Raw genomic sequence first — 19020 nt, forward strand, 5'->3', positions numbered from 1 at the left:
AAGGCAGGTTCTCTGGATGCTTTCAAGAGAGAGCTAGATAGGGCTCTTAAAAATAGCGGAGTCAGGGAATATGGGGAGAAGGCAGGAACGGGGTACTGATTGGGGATGATCAGCCATGATCACATTGAATGGCGGTGCTGGCTCGAAGGGCCGAATGGCCTACTCCTGCACCTATTGTCTATTGACATTCCTCCAAACATTCCATCAAAATGTTTATGCATCTGAATGGAGATAAAAGTAACTGTTATCTTGTAAAATGACTTGCTTGTCACACAAAGTCTTTTACTAGATAACTTTATTATAAGCACTACACACACTATGCACTAGCTGTCCGTGGTCATCACTGGAGCTAGAGAGAGAGCTGGAGGTGGGGAAGCTACAATTATACAAGAGACAATGGGGAGTGGTTAGTAGTGGTGAGGTCACTATGTTAAAGGAGCACGCACTGATCTACAATCTTGGCTTTACACCTGAGGTTTTTAGTCGACTCCACGTTTGATAATATTGTTTTTTACCTGAGTTTCAAAACCTCTGTGGAAAAATACTTGCATTTTACACTAAAGTGAAATGTACTTTGTTCACTGGTCCAAATCTAATTCCTTTGTAACAGCTTTTCAGGATTGCGATTTGTTCTTATGATAGAACCAGTAATATGTTTCCAGGTTCATACGTTCCTAAATTATGGTAGCAGGATGAGGCCATTCAGCCCATTAAGTCAATTCAATCTTGGCTCTTTCCCTCTCAACCCCATTCTCCTGCCTTCTCCCCGTATCCCTTGACTAATCAAGAATCTTTCAATCTCCGCCTTAAAAATATCCATTGACTTGGCCTCCACAGTCTTCTGAGCATGATCATGCACCCACTTAGTGGAACATGATGCCAAGTTAAACTCATCTCCTCTCCCTGCATGTGATCCATATCCTTCCATTCCCTGCATATCTTTGTGCCTATCTAAAAGTCTATTGAATGCCACTGTTGTAATATCTCCCCCCCCCCCCCCCCCCCCCCATCCCCCACTTGCTGTACATTCCAGGTATCTATCTCTGTTTAGAAAAAACCTTTGCCCCACACATCTCCTTCAAACGTTGGCCTTCTCAAAGTTATGATTTCCAGTCGTTAAGATTTCCACCCTGGGAAAAAGTTCTGACTGTCTATCCTCTTGATGCCTCTCATAATGTTATACATGTTTATCGGGTCTCCATTCAGTCTCCGACACCCCAGGGAAAAAAACAATACAAGTTTGTCCAACCTGTCCTTATCGCTACTACCCTCTAATCCAAGCAACATTCTGCACTCTCTCCAAAGCCTCCAAATCCCGCCTGGACTAGGGGGACTAGAACTGCCCACAATACTCCAAATGCAGCCTCATCAGAGTCCTTTAAAACTGCAACATAACTTCCTGACTCGTCTACTCAATGTCCCGACCTATGAAGGCAAGCATTAAATCCACTCAATCCACTTGTGTTGCCACTCTCAGGGAGCTATGGACTTGGACCTCAAGATCCTTGAACTGTAGTGTATCAAGGGTAGAACTACTGTACCACTGATACATGTGGTTGTGATCCATTAAATATCTGCTAACATTCCCCCCCCAATCTTGATCTAAAGTTATATTTAGCTCTTAGGGCTAAGGGAATCGTGGGATATGGGGGAAAAGCCGGAACGGGGTACTGATCTTGGCATGATCGTATTGAATGCAGTGCTGGCTCGAAGGGCCGAATGGCCTACTCCTACACCTATGTTCTTTGTTTCTATGTTTATACATCTGTACTACTATGACCAATAGATTAGGATGACCCAGGTTGAAACGGGTGATATGCTGCCAAGCCAGAGTGATTTGAAAGTTTGATTATTTTTTTAAACCTGCAATTTTTGGAGAATTGATTATTCTCATGATTTGAACGCCTAGAAATGCTAATATAAGCTGAAGGTATAAGTCTCTCTCATACCTGTTGTCAATGATCAGTTCTGAGCTTCTCTAGCCAGTGTTAAACTATCCATGGCTTGCAAAGTAGCAAAACTTTAAATACTTATTAAATCTTTATTAAGCCATAATTACAACTAATATAATGTAAAGGCACTATAAATAAAATGATGTGTTAGAAGCAACTTAGCGAATAAGATTTAGAGGGATATGGGCCAAATGCAGGCAGGTGGAACTAGTGTAGATGGGACATGTTGGGTGGTGAGAGCAAGTTGAGACAAAGGGCCTGGTTACCACGTTGTAAGATTATATGACTAAGGGCTACGAAGCCTAATAAAGCAACAGGTGCTGCTAGACACAAAATGCTGGAGTAACTCAGCGGGACAGGCAGCCTCTCTGAAGAGAAGGAATGGGCGACGATTCGGGTCGAGACCCTTCTTCAGACTGATGAAGGGTCTGAAGAAGGGTCTCGACCCGATACGTCGCCCATTCCTTCTCTCCACAAATGCTGCCTGTCCCGCTGAGTTTCTCCAGCATTTTGTGTCTACCTTCAATTTAAACCAGCATCTGCAGTTTTTTCCCCACACATAACAGGTACTGCTGGTCCTTCTGCCCTCTTAACGATCGAACACAATTTTTATTGTGAACTGTAATTTCAACTCCCATGTAATTAGTTCCATCTCTGATTGAAGACACACTCTACCTAGTGATTGAATGAAGCAGTTGACTGCCGACTGTACAGATGGATCAGACTTGCCCACAGTATCCTGGCAAGCTGCCCTTCCTTAATACTTCCCTTGCAATACGGAAGAATCACATCCATGAAAACGAACACTCATCCCTCCCTTTGTAATCGTACCTTTGGTGTCGAGTTTATTCTGCAAGTCCGTGCAGAATCCCTAAACATATTGGCTCGGTGTCATCAATTTTCACGGAAAAGTGGTTGGAGTTGGGAAGAACTCTGAACTTATCAGCACTTGGAGAATTTGTTTGTTTTTCTGTGGAATTACTGCAGACAGTCAGACTGCAAATCCTCTGAGGAGAAAACCAACAAATATGCCCTTGGGTTAATCCCATTTATTGAAAGCAAACAACTTGCAGACTCTTCATTTTACAGCCTGTTTAAAAAAAAAATAGCTTTGGATAAAGTTCTGAACAAAGGTCTCGACCCGGTAACGTCACCCGTTCCTTCTCTCCAGAGATGCTGCTTGTCCCGCTGAGTTACTCCAGCATTTTGTGTCTGTCATTGGAAACAGTTTTTTTTGGGTTTCTCTCAGCATGTTGGGTGGAATTTTCGGTCAAACAAGAATTGAATACAAAAACAAAACACACAGTGCTGAAGGAACTCAGTGGGTCAGAGAATTTCACAGATTCACAACCCTCTGGGTGAAGAAAGTTTGTCCTCATCTCAGTCCTAAATGGCCTACCCTTTATTCTTAAACTGTGACCCCTGGTTCTGAACTCCCCCAACATCGGGAACATTTTTCCTGCAGTTACAGTAAGTGAAAATTAAGCAGGCAAGCAGGATGCTTTCTCCAACCACCCCCATTTGAAGGCCACTATCTTCCAACGCTTCTACCCAGTGCTTGGTACCTACTCCCAGCAGCCTCTGGTTGTCCTCCAAGATGCACCGAGCCGCAGCCTGGCCCATGCCGGTCACCTGGGCGAATTCGGCACAGAGACTCTCACGGCCGCGGCGCAACGCCTCCGACGACCCGGGACTCTTGCACTGAGGCTGCTCCATGGCCGGAGTTGCAGCGAGTAACTCGCCAGCCCGGCAAACACTCGCCAGCCCCGGCTCCCCATCCTCATCTGCTCCCGCCGCTGTTTCTGCTTCCATCCCTCCCTCCGTCCCGGCTCTCCAACACCCACAACCAGGTTACACAGACCACAGCAGCGCCTCGTCCAAAGCCGGAGATATTGCAACAAGTCTAGCTGCAGCCCCCCCGGTTCCGCGGCCCATGTACCTCTCTCCTGCCACTTGCCGGCCTTGTTCATATCCGCCGCTTCCCGCAAATCCTTAAATTCCGACAGCCGCCGGGAGCAGGACATGGCCTTACTTGCTGCGCTGGGTGACACTCATTCACTGCCCGGTCCGTGTCTTTCAATGTAAATTTGCATGGGGACATGCTTTGGAGGTGTGTGACAGTTCGGTCGTGAGAATAACAGAGAATAAGAATGTTGCTGTCTTGTCAAGAGACGCGCACATAAGCAGTTGATATTAGTTTTGATATTCTCGTTGATCACAGAATTTCTCACGACAGAGCGTGAGTAATTCTGTGATCAGCGTGAGAGCGTGAGAAATGCGTGATTCTCACGCTCAACGCGTGAGAGTTGGCAGCTCTGTATTATGACTGATGAAGCAGAGGGGAGACAGCTGGTAAAGAGGAGTGGAGCATAAAATGGCATGTGATAATTAAGTACACATTTGCTAATGGGAAAATGGGCTGGAGTAATTCAGCGGGTCAGGGTGCATCTCTGGTGAACGTGGGTAGGTGACATTTCGAGTCGGGGCCCTTCCTCTGGACTTTTCATCACCTATCCATGTTCTCCAGAGAAGCTGCCTGACCCGTCTAGTTACTCCAGCACTTTATATCGTTTTTGGTAAACTAGCATGTGGAGTTCCTCTTTAAAAAAAACAAAATCTATACACTTGCAATTTTACATTTTCAGTGCTGGAGATGTTATTTGTATAATCTATCTGTCGCTGTGGTCAGTTATTTTTGGACACCTGCAGAAAATAGGATTTAATAGAGAGGAATCGCCCTACTGTTGCTAGACATTTGGACAGATTAACTAATACCTAAATAAATATTTGCAAAATATGAATTGTTTTAACTGGCTTGACTAAACGTTACTATTTTTAATAACAAACGATGCAAAAAGCTCAGTTACTGATATTTTAAAAAAAAAATCTATATATTTGTAATATTCCACAATTTATCATACAAATGACAAAAGTTCACTGCTTTGCAATTTTGGCCCTGAGACGTTTGTATCATCTTTTCCAAAAGTAATTGTTATTTAAAACCCACATGAGATGCCTATGTATCTGGCACAATTAAAAGCAAAGATTATAGAGGAGCTATCTTTGATTAAAAGTGCATTCTAACGGGCCTGCCTTAAATGGGAGTACTAACCCTTCACAGAAGTTCAGGGGAAATCCTGACCGAAATACTTTGTGTGCTTAGTAATGTCAAGCTTCGGCAGACCGGTTCACTCGTTCTTGGCACCATACTCTTCCGACACCTAACTGTACACTCTTGCCTGCTTACCACAGCTGATTGACACGCTTGTCTTCGAAATTGGAGAGCTGAAAATGGTTCACTCTGTTCCCGATGCAAAGGAAGATGCTCACTCTGCTAGGTGGCTAGGGTGAGTTTTCATGCTTTGTTTTAATAATGCGTACTTTGCTGCACGAGCTATTGCTGCCCACCTGCACACTGACCAATTCTCTTTCAGCATGCACTCTATTCTGACACTCTAACTCTTAATATAGAATTCAAACATTGTTGCAGCTGAGTTTTTTCAACGCCACGGAAATTGGTAAAATCTTGCTCATTTTTTTGGAAGCTTCGGTCAAAATCTGCTTGGGTTTCAGAATCACCATTATAGGCCTCAGCATGTCTGTTGCCATAATGGCAGAATGTTTTGGTTTGGAGCTAACTATTTGTGGCTGCTTCTGATTTGTTTTACTTTGATTTTACCAACTAAGTTGGTACCTAATGATCAAAATTCAGTTGAGTCTTCTTCCTCATTCCTCATGACTTGTTTTTGGCAAAGTCTCTCAATAGAACTTAAATGAGTACATTATTGAAGGAAGTCATTTAGCTCATCATGCTTGCGTCAGCTGTCAAGAGCATAAGAAAGAGAAACAGGAGTAAGCAGTCGTGTCTTTCAATCTAGGTTCGCCATTCATTCAGCAAGATCGTGGCCAATTCTACCACTCTCTCAACATCCCATGGTTCCCTAACGTCCAGGAACCTATTTATCTCAGTTTTGGAATGAAAGGCCCAACTTCCTCAGCCACCTAGAGCTGAGGGATCCAAAGCCTTAGTGAAGAAACTGCTCCTCGTTTCAATCTTAAACAATCCACCCCTTATTTTCAAACTGTGCCTTCATCTGGGACGACTCAGTCAAGGAAACATTTTCCCAAGATTTTGGCTTTTCAAGTCTATCAACAATTTTGTATATTTTGATGAGGTCTCCTTTCATTCTTCTAAACGGGGTCTAGTCAACTAGATCTCTACTCTTGGTCACAGTTTAAGGATAAGGGGGAAATCTTTTAGGACCGAGATGAGAAAATCATTTTTCACACAGAGAGTGGTGAATCTGTGGAATTCTCTGCCACAGAAGGTAGTTGAGGCCAGTTCATTGGCTATATTTAAGAGGGAGTTAGATGTGGCCCTTGCGGCTAAAGGGATCAGGGGGTATGGAGAGAAGGCAGGTACAGGATACTGAGTTGGATGATCAGCCATGATCATATTGAATGGCGGTGCAGGCTCGAAGGGACGAAAGGCCTACTCCTGCACCTATTTTCTATGTTTCTGCATCTCTGGCAAAGCCATCATCTCTGGATAACCAATCTAGTGAATCTGTACTACTATTTCTCATGGCAAGTATGTTCTTCATCAGCTAAGGAGGCTACAATAATATGTATGACTCCAGGTGTGGTCTCACCAAGGCCCCGATATAAATACATCTTTAGTCCTGTGATCAAACCCTCTTGTAATGACGGAAAACAAGTCATTAGCCCTTCCATTTGATAGAATCAGTCCCACCTCATGGTTCCCCTTGCTCATTCCTCCATAACTGTGGAATTGCTCTTTGCTGTCAACTATTTATCCAATAGTAAAAAGATTTATTATTGAACCCCTTTTACAAACGATGCATTCAAGATCATAACAGTTCCCTGTACGAAATACTAAAATAAATTTCAGAAGACAATGGAGAAAATACAAAAAGTAATTTGATTTTTAAATGGAAAAGTTAAATGGTGATTTGTTTTGTCAAACTTAATCAAACATTGCCAATTTGAGTGCTAAAACTATTCACCATGGAAGAAATATATTCATAGACTTATGGTTTGGGTGAAATAATTACAAATAATTACTGATCAAATCTCTCATTACTTTAGTTCAGAGATACAGCTTTGGCCCACCGAGTCCACGCCGACCAGCGATCCCCATACACTAGCACTATCCTACACACTAGGAACAATTTCCAATCTATCAAAGCCAATTAACCTACGAGCCTGTAAGTTTTTGGGATGTGGGAGGAAACTGGAGCACCCGGGGAAAACCCACGCATTGACGGAGAAAATGTACAAACTCCGTAAATTTGAGCGCGTAATCCCAGGAAATAGAAGCACGAATATAGCAGCACGCCCATTCCTTCTCTCCAGAGATGCTGCCTGTCTCCGGCATTTTGTGGCTACCGCATGTAAATTAAAGTTCGGTAGTAATTAAACGAGCATGTTATTCTAAAAACGCATAAATCGAACACATGTAAAATGTGAGGTGCCTGCACTTATGTGACTGGCTATTTTTATTGTTTAATTGTCTCTGTTTTTCTCATCGATGGTGACTTGTCAAGCAGTTTGCAGAGGGATATGGAGTATAACTCTGAGAAAGAACAAGCTGCCAAATACTGGCTGAGGGATTCTGGCTACGAAAGCTTCATCTGCAACCTCAGCATATTTGATCGCCTTCTGCACACCTATCCAGTCTGGCTACAACTCGGCTTGAGTGATGAAATCGCCCTTCGTATTCTGCAGCCAGAAGACCCTGGGGTAAGTTCGTGACCACATTCTTTTCAAAGGATGGCTGACGTACCTGTAGATATGCGACGGGCTTCTGATTTCTCTTTCAAAGAATACACTTCTGGAAAGTCTCATTTAGTTTAGAGAAACAGTATGGAAACAGGCCTTTTGGCCCACTAAATCCATGTCGGCCACCAATCACGCATTCACACCAGTTCTTTGTTATCCCACTTTCTCATCCTACACACGAGGCAGTTTTCACAATTAGCCTTCAGTAAATATTGTATCTGTCTAACCTCCATATTTTATTATAGCATTTATATTTAGACAATTTATTACCTTCAGAGAAATGTAATCAGCCCTGATAAGGCCGCTCCAACTTCTAATGGACCATGATCAAGTCTCCCAGCCTAGGCCCTTTCATTATCATCGTCAAGTCAAGTCAAGTCAAGTCAAGTCAAGTGAGTTTATTGTTATGTGTGCTAGATAGGACAATTAAACTCTTGCATTGCTGCAGCACAACAGGATATTGTAATTATAAATACAGATCAGTGTATCCATATATCATAGAATATATACGCACACTTCAATAAACAGATAAAGTGCAATAGGCTGTTATAGTTCAGAGTTTGTTTGAAGTTGTGTTTAATAGCCTGATGGCTGTGGGGAAGCAGCTCTTCCTGAACCTGGATGTTGCAGATTTCAGGCTCCTGTACCTTCTACCTGATGGCAGCGGAGAGATGAGTGTGTGGTCAGGATGGTGTGGGTCCTTGATGATGCTGGCAGCCTTTTTGAGGCAGCGACTGCGATAGATCCCCTCGATGGTAGGGAGGTCAGAGCTGATGATGGACTGGGCAGTGTTTACAACTTTTTGCAGCCTTTTCTGCTCCTGGACGCTCAGGTTGCCGAACCAAGCCACGATACAACTGGTCAGCATGCTCTCTACTGTACACCTGTAGAAGTTCGAGAGAGTCCTCCTTGACATACCGACTCTCCGTAATCTTCTCAGGAAGTAGAGGCGCTGATGTGCTTTCTTTATGATTTCATCAGTGTTCTGGAACAAGGAGAGATCTTTGGAAACGTGCACGCCCAGGAATTTGAAGTTCTTGACCCTTTCCACCATCGACCCGTTGATATAAACGGGACTGTGGGTCCCCACCCCTTCCGAAGTCCACAATCGGTTATACTTTATTCTTCCAATACATCTGCTCAAAAAAAAAGTGTTAATATTACCGTGTTTTTCAAATACATTTTCTTTATTTTTCAATTTCTAAAAAACTTCAAAGGTTTCTTTCACCATCAAAAGAAAATGTAAAATGCCAACCCAAAAATGAGCCGAAGAAGCTCTTCCAGTTCAAACTGAATAGCCGCAGTGTGTGGTTGGAAGCAAAAACAAACCATGTTGCTGTGTAAAGCAAGCAAATCCTCGACAAATAGTTCAACATAACTCTCTCTGCTGCCCACCACTTCCCTCTAGATATATATCAAATACATGTCCAGAATATCTACATAATCTTGCATGCAACATTGAGGAAGGGAAGATCAAACAACTTGTTTAAAAACAACAGAGCCAGACGACTGTGTAAATTATCGTAAATTAAGATAACTGCGATGTGAACTATCTAAATTAAGATGGATAGTTTTGTTAGTATTAAAGGGCAATGTTGTCAGCAGCAGTTCAAAGGCAAGCCCTGCTAGGATGAACTGATCCAGATGCAGGAGGCTGAATAACATGTCTACATTTTCATCAAATTCCTTGTGTAAAAAAAAGAAAATGATTGTGCATTAAGCAACAGAGCAGCAAATATTTGGAACTCTCAATGCTCTGAAGTGCCTCACGGGAACAAACTGGATGTTATTATGATTGCCATGGCAGCAAAGGAGGGAATAAGGAGAGATAACCAGGTCTGGTCAAACAAGGAAGAGGGCCTTTGGAGTGCACATTCTCCAATACGGAGGGCTATGGGCCTGAATTAAAGGACGTTCTTTTGGGAAGGAGATGAGGAGAAATGTCTTTAATCAGAGGGTGGTGAATCTGTGGAATCCTTTGCCACTGAAGTCTGTGGAGGCCATGTCAGTGGATATTTTTAAGGCAGAGATAGGTAAATTCTTAATTAGTACTGGTGTCAGAGGTTATGGGGAGAAGGCAGGAAAATGGGGTTTGGAGGGAGAGATAGATCAGCCATGATTGAATGGTGGAGTAGACTTGATGGGCCGAATGGCCTAATTCTACTCCTATTCCTTATGACCTTAAACACAGGCAGGTGGGACTATTGTAGATGGGGTGTTTTGGTCGGCATGGGAAGTTGGGCCGAAGGGCCTATTTCCATGCTGTATAATTCTATAACTCTCCGGAAGTGGCGGCGCTGTTAACAGCTGCGGCTCGCCTGCAGTCTGTCTGTCTTTACTTTTTTCTGTTGTTTTTTTTGTCTTGTTTTGGTTAAGTTTTAGTTTGTTGGGTTGTGTTAGGGGGGGGGGGGGTGAAACATGTTCTCTGTCTCTTCCTTCGGGGGAATGCGACTTTTTTGGGTCGTATCCCCCTTCTCTGCTTCCTTCTGCGTTGAGGCCTAATGGCGGAGCTGACGGCCTCCAGCCTGCGACTGACCCCGAGGCTCCGGAGGCAGAGCCAGCCAGGACTCACCAACGAGAGGCTGGCCATCTTCGGGGCTGAGGCAGCAGTGGCCCGACTTGCTGGTGCGGCGTTCTGGCTTTCGGTGGCGGCCTGGAGCTGATGCAGCGAGGCTCGGAGCTGAGACTGCGGGACCCGGAGCTGGGGCAGCGGCCCGGAGCGGAGACTGCGGGACCCGGAGCTGGGGCAGCGACCCGGAGCGGAGACTGCGGGACCCGGAGCTGGGGCAGTGACCCGGAGCGGAGACTGCGGGACCCGGAGCTGGGGCAGTGACCCGGAGCGGAGACTGCGGACCCGGAGCTGGGGCGGCGGCCTGGAGCTGGGGCGGCTGCCCGGAGCTGATGCTGTGGCGGGCCGTCTCGGAGCAGAGACGGCGTTGCGGCTTTCGGCGGCGGCGACATCACCACGGAGGTCCGCTGGACTGGAGGGCGGCATCTCCGGCCTGGATCGATCGCCTCAGCGCAGAGGGAGAACAAGGAGGGAAGAGACGGAGACTAAGACTTTGCCTCCATCACAGTGAGGATGTGCTTGGTGAACTCACTGTGGTGGATGTTTAATTTGTGTTTATTGTATGTTTTGTTTTTATTGGTTCTGTGTATGACTGCAGGCAACATAATTTCGTTCAGACCGAAAGGTCTGAATGACAATAAAGGAATCTAATATGATGTCAAGAAAGCTGAAGCAATAACCACCATGAATCAGAAGAAAGGCAAGGGATACACAAATGAGTAGAATTAAAGGCATCGAGAGTTTGGGTGTGAGCCGAATGAAACTGTAGTGATAGGAAGAATCAAGAACGTTAAAGTATTTAAATATGTGGAAACTAGGAACTGCAGGTGCTGGTTTACCACAAAAAAAAGTCAAAGTGCTGGAGTAACTCAGTGGATCAAGCAGCATCTCTGGAGAACATGGATAGGTGACATTTTGTGTCAGTACCTGAAACGTGTGGTTTTTTAAAAAAAAGCATTTAAATATGCGGATGAAAATTTTAAATTTAATAGTTTAAGGTCAGGAATGATAAGTGAACTAAAACAGCAAATACATCTTTTTCTATCAGAAGATGTAACTTTAATTGTTCTTTCGTGGTCTTGCCACATTTCGTTGCTTAGAGTTTACACCAAAGATCCTATAGCGAAGCAAGTTAGACCACTCCTTCTAAACGCAATGGGCTGACGTGTAGTACGCAACGGAGCGGAACGTGGGCCTTTTTTCATCCATTTCAGTAACCCGACCCGACCCGACTCACAGTGTAATCAACGTTGCGAGGGAACAGTTTGTGTCAATAAATTATAATTCTGAAAAGGAGAAGATGTTTTCCAAATAACTTTTATTTTTACGAGGATGTTTCCGTAACCGGCTTCCGTCTCCGCACTAGTATTCTATGGGATCTTTGGTGCAGAGACGGAAGCCGGTTACGGAAATGGGGCCGAAAATTACCCATGAATCTGCCCATGACCGTACTACGTCTTTTTCGTTGAGTGATCTATCTTGCTTGCTATAGGATCTTTGGTTTACACCGACTCAATATGCAAGAAGTTCCCTGTCCCAGGTTTTGGCTAGTTAGCGCTGAGTTAATGTCTGCTTATGCTTCTCACGTCACACGTCACACACAACAAGCCGCCACTTAGTCGTCATGCAATTTGTCAAGTGTGACTTGTGCTGTGAATGCAGCAACAGGAGAATACACACGGTGAAGTGGAATACTCGCAACCAAAATTACCCTCTGTGTTCATCAATGGAATGATAGAATTTTAAATATGTGAAGCCCATCGAAGGCTTATGTCGAAGAAAGACACAAAATGCTGGAGTATCTCAGCGGGTCAGGCAGCATCTCTGAAGAAAAGGAAAAGGTGATGTTTTGGGTTGAGACCCTTCTTCAGACCTGAAATGTCACCTATTCCTTTTTTCCTGAGATGCTGCCTGACTCTCTGAGTTACTTCAGCGTTTCTGTGTCTGTCTTCGGTTTAAACCAGCATCTGCAGTTACTCCCTACGCATTAAGGCTTATGTCGGTTCTCCAGGAGAGTTATCCATTTATCACCATTTCCCTGCCCTCGTCCCATATTATTCGTTATTCTTATATTTTAAAAGTGATTGCTGTTTTGGATAGTATGCTGCATATCCCTCTAACCAAGGGATATGGGGAGAAGGCAGGCACGGGTTATTGATTGGGGAAGATCAGCCATGATCACAATGAATGGCTGGCTCGAAGGGCCGAATAGCCTCCTGCTTCACCTATTTTCTATGTTTCTGACCCCTGTGTAAAAGTACTTCTACTCATTTAATTTGGTATTGTTTTAAGATTCTGCCGCCTTGTTACAAAGCCTGAGTATCATCAGTGGAGGTAGACAAAAATGCTGGAGAAACTCAGCGGGTGAGGCAGCATCTATGGAGCGATGGAAATAGGCAACGTTTTGGGCCAAAAAACCTTCATCAGTGGACAATGTTCACACTCTAACTCAAAAATAGCCACTCATTACTTTTTTAATGCATCAAACAAACTACTCTTCGTGTTATTTTGTCTGGTTTAGTTTGGAGATACAGTGCTGAAACAGGCCCTTCAGCCCACCGAGTCCACGCCGACCGGCAATCACCCGCAAACTACCACAATCCTACACACACTAGCGACAATTTACAATTTTACCAAGCCAATTAGCCGACAAACCTGTATGTCTTTGGAGTGTGGGAGGAGACTGGAGCTCCTGGAGAAAACCGAAGCAGGCCACGGGGAGAACGTACAAACTCCGCACAGACAGCACCCGTGGTCAGGATTGAACTCGGGTCTCTGACGCTGTGAGGCAGCAACTCTACCGCTGCGACGCTGTACCGCCCTGTCACAATGCAGAAAATAAGGAGCCGTTCCAACTACCGTATCCACTATCACCCCACATCAAGGTGACTATGTCTCTGAGCCTATCAGAGCTTCGGCTACACAAGGTAATACAGATGCTGGAACCTTGAGCAAGAATGCAAAGTGCTGGAGGAACTCAGCGGGTCAGCCAACATCAGTGGAGGGAATGGACAGGCAACGTTTCGGGTCGGGACCTTTCTTCAGACTCAAGACTCAAACACAGAGCCTTTGGTTGTTTTGCATCTTATATATATCGTTAAATAAGTTCATAAGTGATAGGTGCAGAATTAAGATATTTGGCCCATCAAGTCTACGCCGCCATTCAATCATGGCTGATCTATCTTTCCCTCTCGACCCCATTCTGCTTTCTCCCCATAACCTCTGACACCCGTATTAATCAAGAATCTGTCAAACTCCACCCATTGACTTGGCCTCCACAGCCGTCTGTGGCAATGAATTCCCCAGATTCTCCACCCTCTGACTAAAGAAATTCTTCTCATTTTCATTCTTTTTATATTCTTTTTAGATTTCACCAGTGGCGGCCAATTTTTTACCCCCTTGACAATTACCCGAAGCACAAACTGTACTCTTCACAGCTCATTTAAATCCCATTATGCAAAGTATGATCGTACAGCCTCTAAAACGAGTGAGAGTTAGTGTAATGATCAGATCAAAAACAAAAAAAAACACCACTGATTCTAGCAAATGCCCTAATATATATGTTTGCAAATATCCACGTTTACAAAAAAAGACCACAGTGCTGGAGTACCTCAGGTGGTTAGCGATGCTGCCTGACCTGCTGAGTTACTCCAACAGTTTGTGTCTCCCATCACCTGATGCTCTGTTTTCTGTCCCTGATCTCTCAAGGCTTTCAACACCATGCAACAAGTCCATAAGATATAGGAGCAGGATTAGGCCATTCAGCCCATCAAATCTACTCCGCCATTCAATCACGGCTGATCTATCTTTCCCTCTCAGCCCCATTCTCCTGCCATCTCCCCGTAACCCCATGACACCTGTTTCCGCGCTGTATCTCTAAACTAAACTAAACTTGGCTTGGCCTCCACAGCCGTCTGTCTCAATGAATTCCACAGATTCACCGCCCTCTGACTAAAGAAATTCATCATCATCTTTCTGAAGGTACGTCCTTTTATTCTGAGGCCATGGTCTCTGGTCCTAGACTCTCCCACCAGTGGACACATCCTCTCCACATCTATTCTATCCAGTCCTTTCAGCTTAATTATATCAATGGGCTCTCCTGTCCCTCAACCCACCTGGTTCCCTTTGAAATCCATGAAAACAGCATCTGCATGTTTTCATGAAGCCTGATCAAAAGGCTTCTTTTGAGGAAAGACCCTCAACTTGAGTTGCCTTTTACATATCTCCTGTATTTGTTCTTAACCCATGTCCATTAATATGTTGAGGCTTCGCACCTCCCATTGTTAAGACGAAAATGAAAAGAAAACCCTGCAGATGCTGGAAATCTGAAATAAAAACAGAAAATGCTCTAAATACTCGGCAGGTCGGGGGGGGGGGGGGGGGAAGAGAAACAATATTTCAAGCGAAAGAACCTTCATCGGAACTGGGACAAAGGCAAAAGAACTGTGCTAAGCTTCTGCGTGGGGGTGGGGGGCAAGAGAAGGAGGATATCTCGCGGAGGGTAAAACCAGGGTGACCATGGGAATAAGTTTATCGGGTTATTGAGTGAATGGGAGCAGTTAGAGAAGAAGGACAAAAGAGTGCATGGGTTTTGAAATGGAACCTGTCAATGTGCGGCACGGTGGCGCAGCGGTAGAGTTGCTGCCTTACGGCGCTGGTGACCTGGGTTCGATCCCGACTACGGGAGCTGTCTGTACGGTGTTTATACGTTCTCCCTGTGACCGTGTGGGTTTTCTCTGGGTGCTCCGGTTCCCTCCCGCATTCCGAAGACGTACAGGTTTGTCGGCTAATCTGCTTCTGCAAACTGTTAACTGTCCCTAGAGTGTGGGATAGAAAAAGTAGAGTACGGGTGAACATGGACTCGATGGGCCGAGGGGCATGTTTCCACACTGTTTCTCTAAATTAAACAAAGAGAGACACAAAATGCTGGAGTAACAGAGGGACAGGCAGCATCTCTGGAGAGAAGGAATGGGTGAGCTTGCGGATCGAGACCCTTTGAAGAAGTGCCTGTCCCGCTGAGTTATTCCAGCATTTTGTGTCTATCTTCGGTGCGTACCAGCATCTGCAGTTCCTTCCTGAACAAAGAGAAAAATTAACTTGACCCAAAGCTGTGGAATTGATTACCAAGTTTAGACAGCGGCAGTGTCCACAGACAGACGATGAGCTGCCGTTCCTCAAACCTGCAGTGAGCCTCACTGCAACAGATAGTTGAGCCATCGTTCAGGTGAGTCGTCAGAAGTGAGCTGGTTTGTCTTTTTCGTTCTGCGTTGAAGTTAGCAACCAGTTCGACCACTTCTGACATCATAGTATTTGTTTATTCCAACAGATCTTTCTGGTCCGAAAATCATGCAGGACTCAGAAGAAAATCATATCCATGCGATTACCCGAGTCAGGACCACGCTTTATCCAGGACTTTCCAATCAAGGAAAGCCAGTATAGTAAGTATACCATTTGATTCTATCTTTGAAGGAACAGAAGTTAACACTATAAAGTAAGGAAGGTAATACAAGGTGCTCTTGCTGAAGAGATGGCAATGTTTAGTCCCATTAGATTGGCTTTGCATCCAAAATTGTGACTGGTGCAAATGTTAAGACTTGCACGGAGGGTTTGTTTGTGACATTTGGCCATTGTTTGCAAGCGTTATTAAAACGCACCTTGCCAGGCCATCTGATTCAATATGGCCAAGCCCAGAGCCAAAGGGTTAACTCCGTTGTCTTCCAAGGCAAGAGCATGACTTTGTAATTCAAAGAAATAACGCAAAGCCAAGGAAAGGAAGAAGATTGTATAATGGTTAAATAAAGACCGCAGCTGTGATGTACTACAGCATCAACCACAATGCAACACACTGCAAATTCCTTCAACCCACAAAGGTTTCATTGTTATGAGTAAGTTTTAAACTTTTTGCAGACTTTAAAGTTATTAAAAGATAACAAGTGAAACTAAACGCAAAGCTCATTCAGTACAATGACTCCCACGCCCCGCTCGCTGCTGGCTTTACGGGGATGTGGCTCCAGTCCGTGCAGAGAAACAACAAAACTGTCTGCTTCTGGGAACAAAACACAAGGAACAGCATGGGAAGACACAACGTACTGGAGTAACTCAGCTGCTCAGGCAGCATCCCTGAAGAACATGGATAGGTGGCGTTTCAGGTTGAGACCCTCAGAAGCGTCCCAACCCAAAGTGTCACCTGTTCTCCAGGGACACTGCCTGACTAGCTGAGTTACTCCAGCATTGTGTGTCTTTGCTTGACAAACCAGCATCTGCAGTTCCTTGCATCCACAACAACAAAGGTCATAGGCTGACATTTATTATCCACCCTCCCCTGTTTGGGTGGTCGGTCCCTCTCGCTTCCTCCGACTGATTCACCATAGCACCTGGAACGTCCAAGTGAGTTTTGTTAGCCATCATTAAACTTGCCACGGGTCAAGTTGGAATGAATGGGAGTTCTTCAGATAGAAGGCGGCTGACAAACGGGCCAGCCTGCGTTCAGTTTCTCCCAGGGTACAGCTCCTGGAGGACCCACTGCACGTACTATTGGTTTTCACCCAACCTGGGATGGTTGGCAACTGTGCATCCACTGTGTTCATGGTATTCCTTGCTCAGGTCAGCAGCATGCTCATGTTTAGTTTAGTTTAGAAATACAGCTTGGAAACTGGCCCTTTGGCCCTCCAAATCCGTGCTGACCAGCGATCCCCGCACACTAACGCTATCCTATGTACACTCGGGACAAATTAGAACTATACCGAGCCAATTATCCTACAAACCTGTACATCTTTGGAGTAGACAATAGACAATTAATTGTTTGTGGGAAGAAACCGGAAATTCCCGAGAAAACCCACGCGGTCACGGGGAGAACGTACAAAGTCCGTACAGACTGCAACTGTGGTCAGGATTGAGCCCGGGTCTCTGGCTCAGCAACTCTACCGCTGCGCCACCGCGCCACCGCGCCGCCCTATGTAACCTTGAGGAAAAAGCCAAACAGTGAGATAAAATTAGCAGCGATTTTGCGAATACATTAACCAGCTGTTAGCAAATGACTTTATGATTTACCAAGTGGATGGCTCCACTGCTGATGTACTGGAAATGACAGAGCTGCAGGAAATTGCCCTGGACTTTCAACCCGACTGCTCAATCGGGCCTTAATGAATATAACAGTCTCCTCATTCTACCTGGGTGTAATCTAAATATCCCTTGGTTCTGTCCAGGAAGAAAGACATTTCAATAAACCCTTGAGGATGTTACCACAAGTATGGAACAAGTAGATTTTAGCATGTGAAAGCGGGTTGCTACAGCTGTTTTAGCTTAAGACAAACCAGTAATGTCTGCTCTATATGTCTCAAAACAGACATACTGGTCGTGATACATTAATTTCCTGCCTATCTTAAAAAGAATACCCAATGCTGTCTGATATTTTTCTCATCTGTGCATGCTATCTAAGCGGTCTGGTTATATATATTTTTTTTCCCTCTTTCTTGCTCCACAGCCTTCTCCCTGGAAGGATCCTGCCTGAGTTTTGCAGACTTGTTTCGGCTCATTGCTTTCTACTGTATTAGCAGGTAAGAGGAGCCAGACTCCAACGTAAAGCTACTGTTAAAGTTGAGACCGAAAATTGACACAAAAAGCTGGAGTAACTCTGTGGGTCAGGCAGCATCTCTGGAGAAAAGGAATAGGTGATGTTTCACGTCGAGACCCGTCTTCAGAGAGTCTGCAGAAGAGTCTCGACCCGCAACGTCACCGATTCCTTTGTGTCTACCTTCAGTTTAGCATCTGCAGTTCCTTCCTACACACTGATAAAATTGAGACATTGCATGTATGTTCTGTTGTATATCTGATCCTTCTTCTGTACAGCCATCACTGGACTTTGCTGGTACGTTGGGGTCGACAGGATAACATTAATTAGATAATTGAGCGATGAAGCATAAAGCTCCTTCCAAAGTATCCTAAAACTAAAACAGGCGGCCACAGTCTTAGAATAAAGGGGCGACTGTGGTGAGAAAAAACTTATTCACCCTGAGAGCTGTGAATTCGTGGAATTCCCTGCCACAGAGGGCAGAGGAGGGCAAAGAGAGAAGGCAGGCACGGGTTATTGATTGGGGACGATCAGCCATGATCACAATGAATGGTGGTGCTGGCTCAAAGGGCCGAATGGCCTCCTCCTGCACCTATTTTCTATGTTTCTACGTTTCTAAACGCAAAGGGACACAAAATGCTAGATAACGCAGCGGGTCAGGCAGCTTCTCTGGAGAACATGGATAGGTGATGTTTTGGGTTGGGTCCCTTCAGACTGACTGTAGGTTGGGGGGGAGGGGGGGGGGAGAAAACTGGAAGAGAGGAGAGGGGGGTCAAAGGGTGGCAGGCACGGGCACAGGCAAGCGGGGGGGGGGGGGGGGGGGGGGGGGGGGGGGGGGTTGATAAGAAGATGGTTGGAACAAAGACCAGAGATAAAAACAGAAGGCATGAGGTTAACCTATGATAAGTGTTTGTCAGCACTGGGCCTGTACTCACTGGAGTTTAGAAGAAGGAGGGGGGGAACCTCATTGAAACATACAGAATAGTGAAAGGCTTGGATAGAGTGGATGTGGAGAGGATGTTTCCACTAGTAGGAGAGTCTAGAACTAGAGGTTTATGGCCTAAAAATAATGGACGTTCTTTTAGGAAGGAGATGAGGAGACATTTATTTAGTCAGAGGATGGTGAA

The 19020-nt window shown here is 45.0% G+C and overlaps 1 protein-coding gene across 1 annotated transcript in view; it reads left to right on the forward strand.

Moving 5' to 3' along the window:
* rin2 (Ras and Rab interactor 2) overlaps positions 1-19020 on the forward strand; it is a 94853-nt gene that overhangs the window by 34555 nt on the left and 41278 nt on the right. The window contains exons 3-6 of the mRNA XM_033026419.1: positions 5205-5299; positions 7523-7715; positions 15650-15761; positions 17807-17879. Of these exons, the coding sequence (XP_032882310.1) occupies positions 5205-5299; positions 7523-7715; positions 15650-15761; positions 17807-17879 (473 nt within the window). The remainder of the gene's footprint in view (positions 1-5204; positions 5300-7522; positions 7716-15649; positions 15762-17806; positions 17880-19020) is intronic.

Source organism: Amblyraja radiata, chromosome 8 (assembly GCF_010909765.2).
Source record: "Amblyraja radiata isolate CabotCenter1 chromosome 8, sAmbRad1.1.pri, whole genome shotgun sequence".
In the NCBI taxonomy this organism is placed as follows: Eukaryota; Metazoa; Chordata; class Chondrichthyes; order Rajiformes; family Rajidae; genus Amblyraja; species Amblyraja radiata.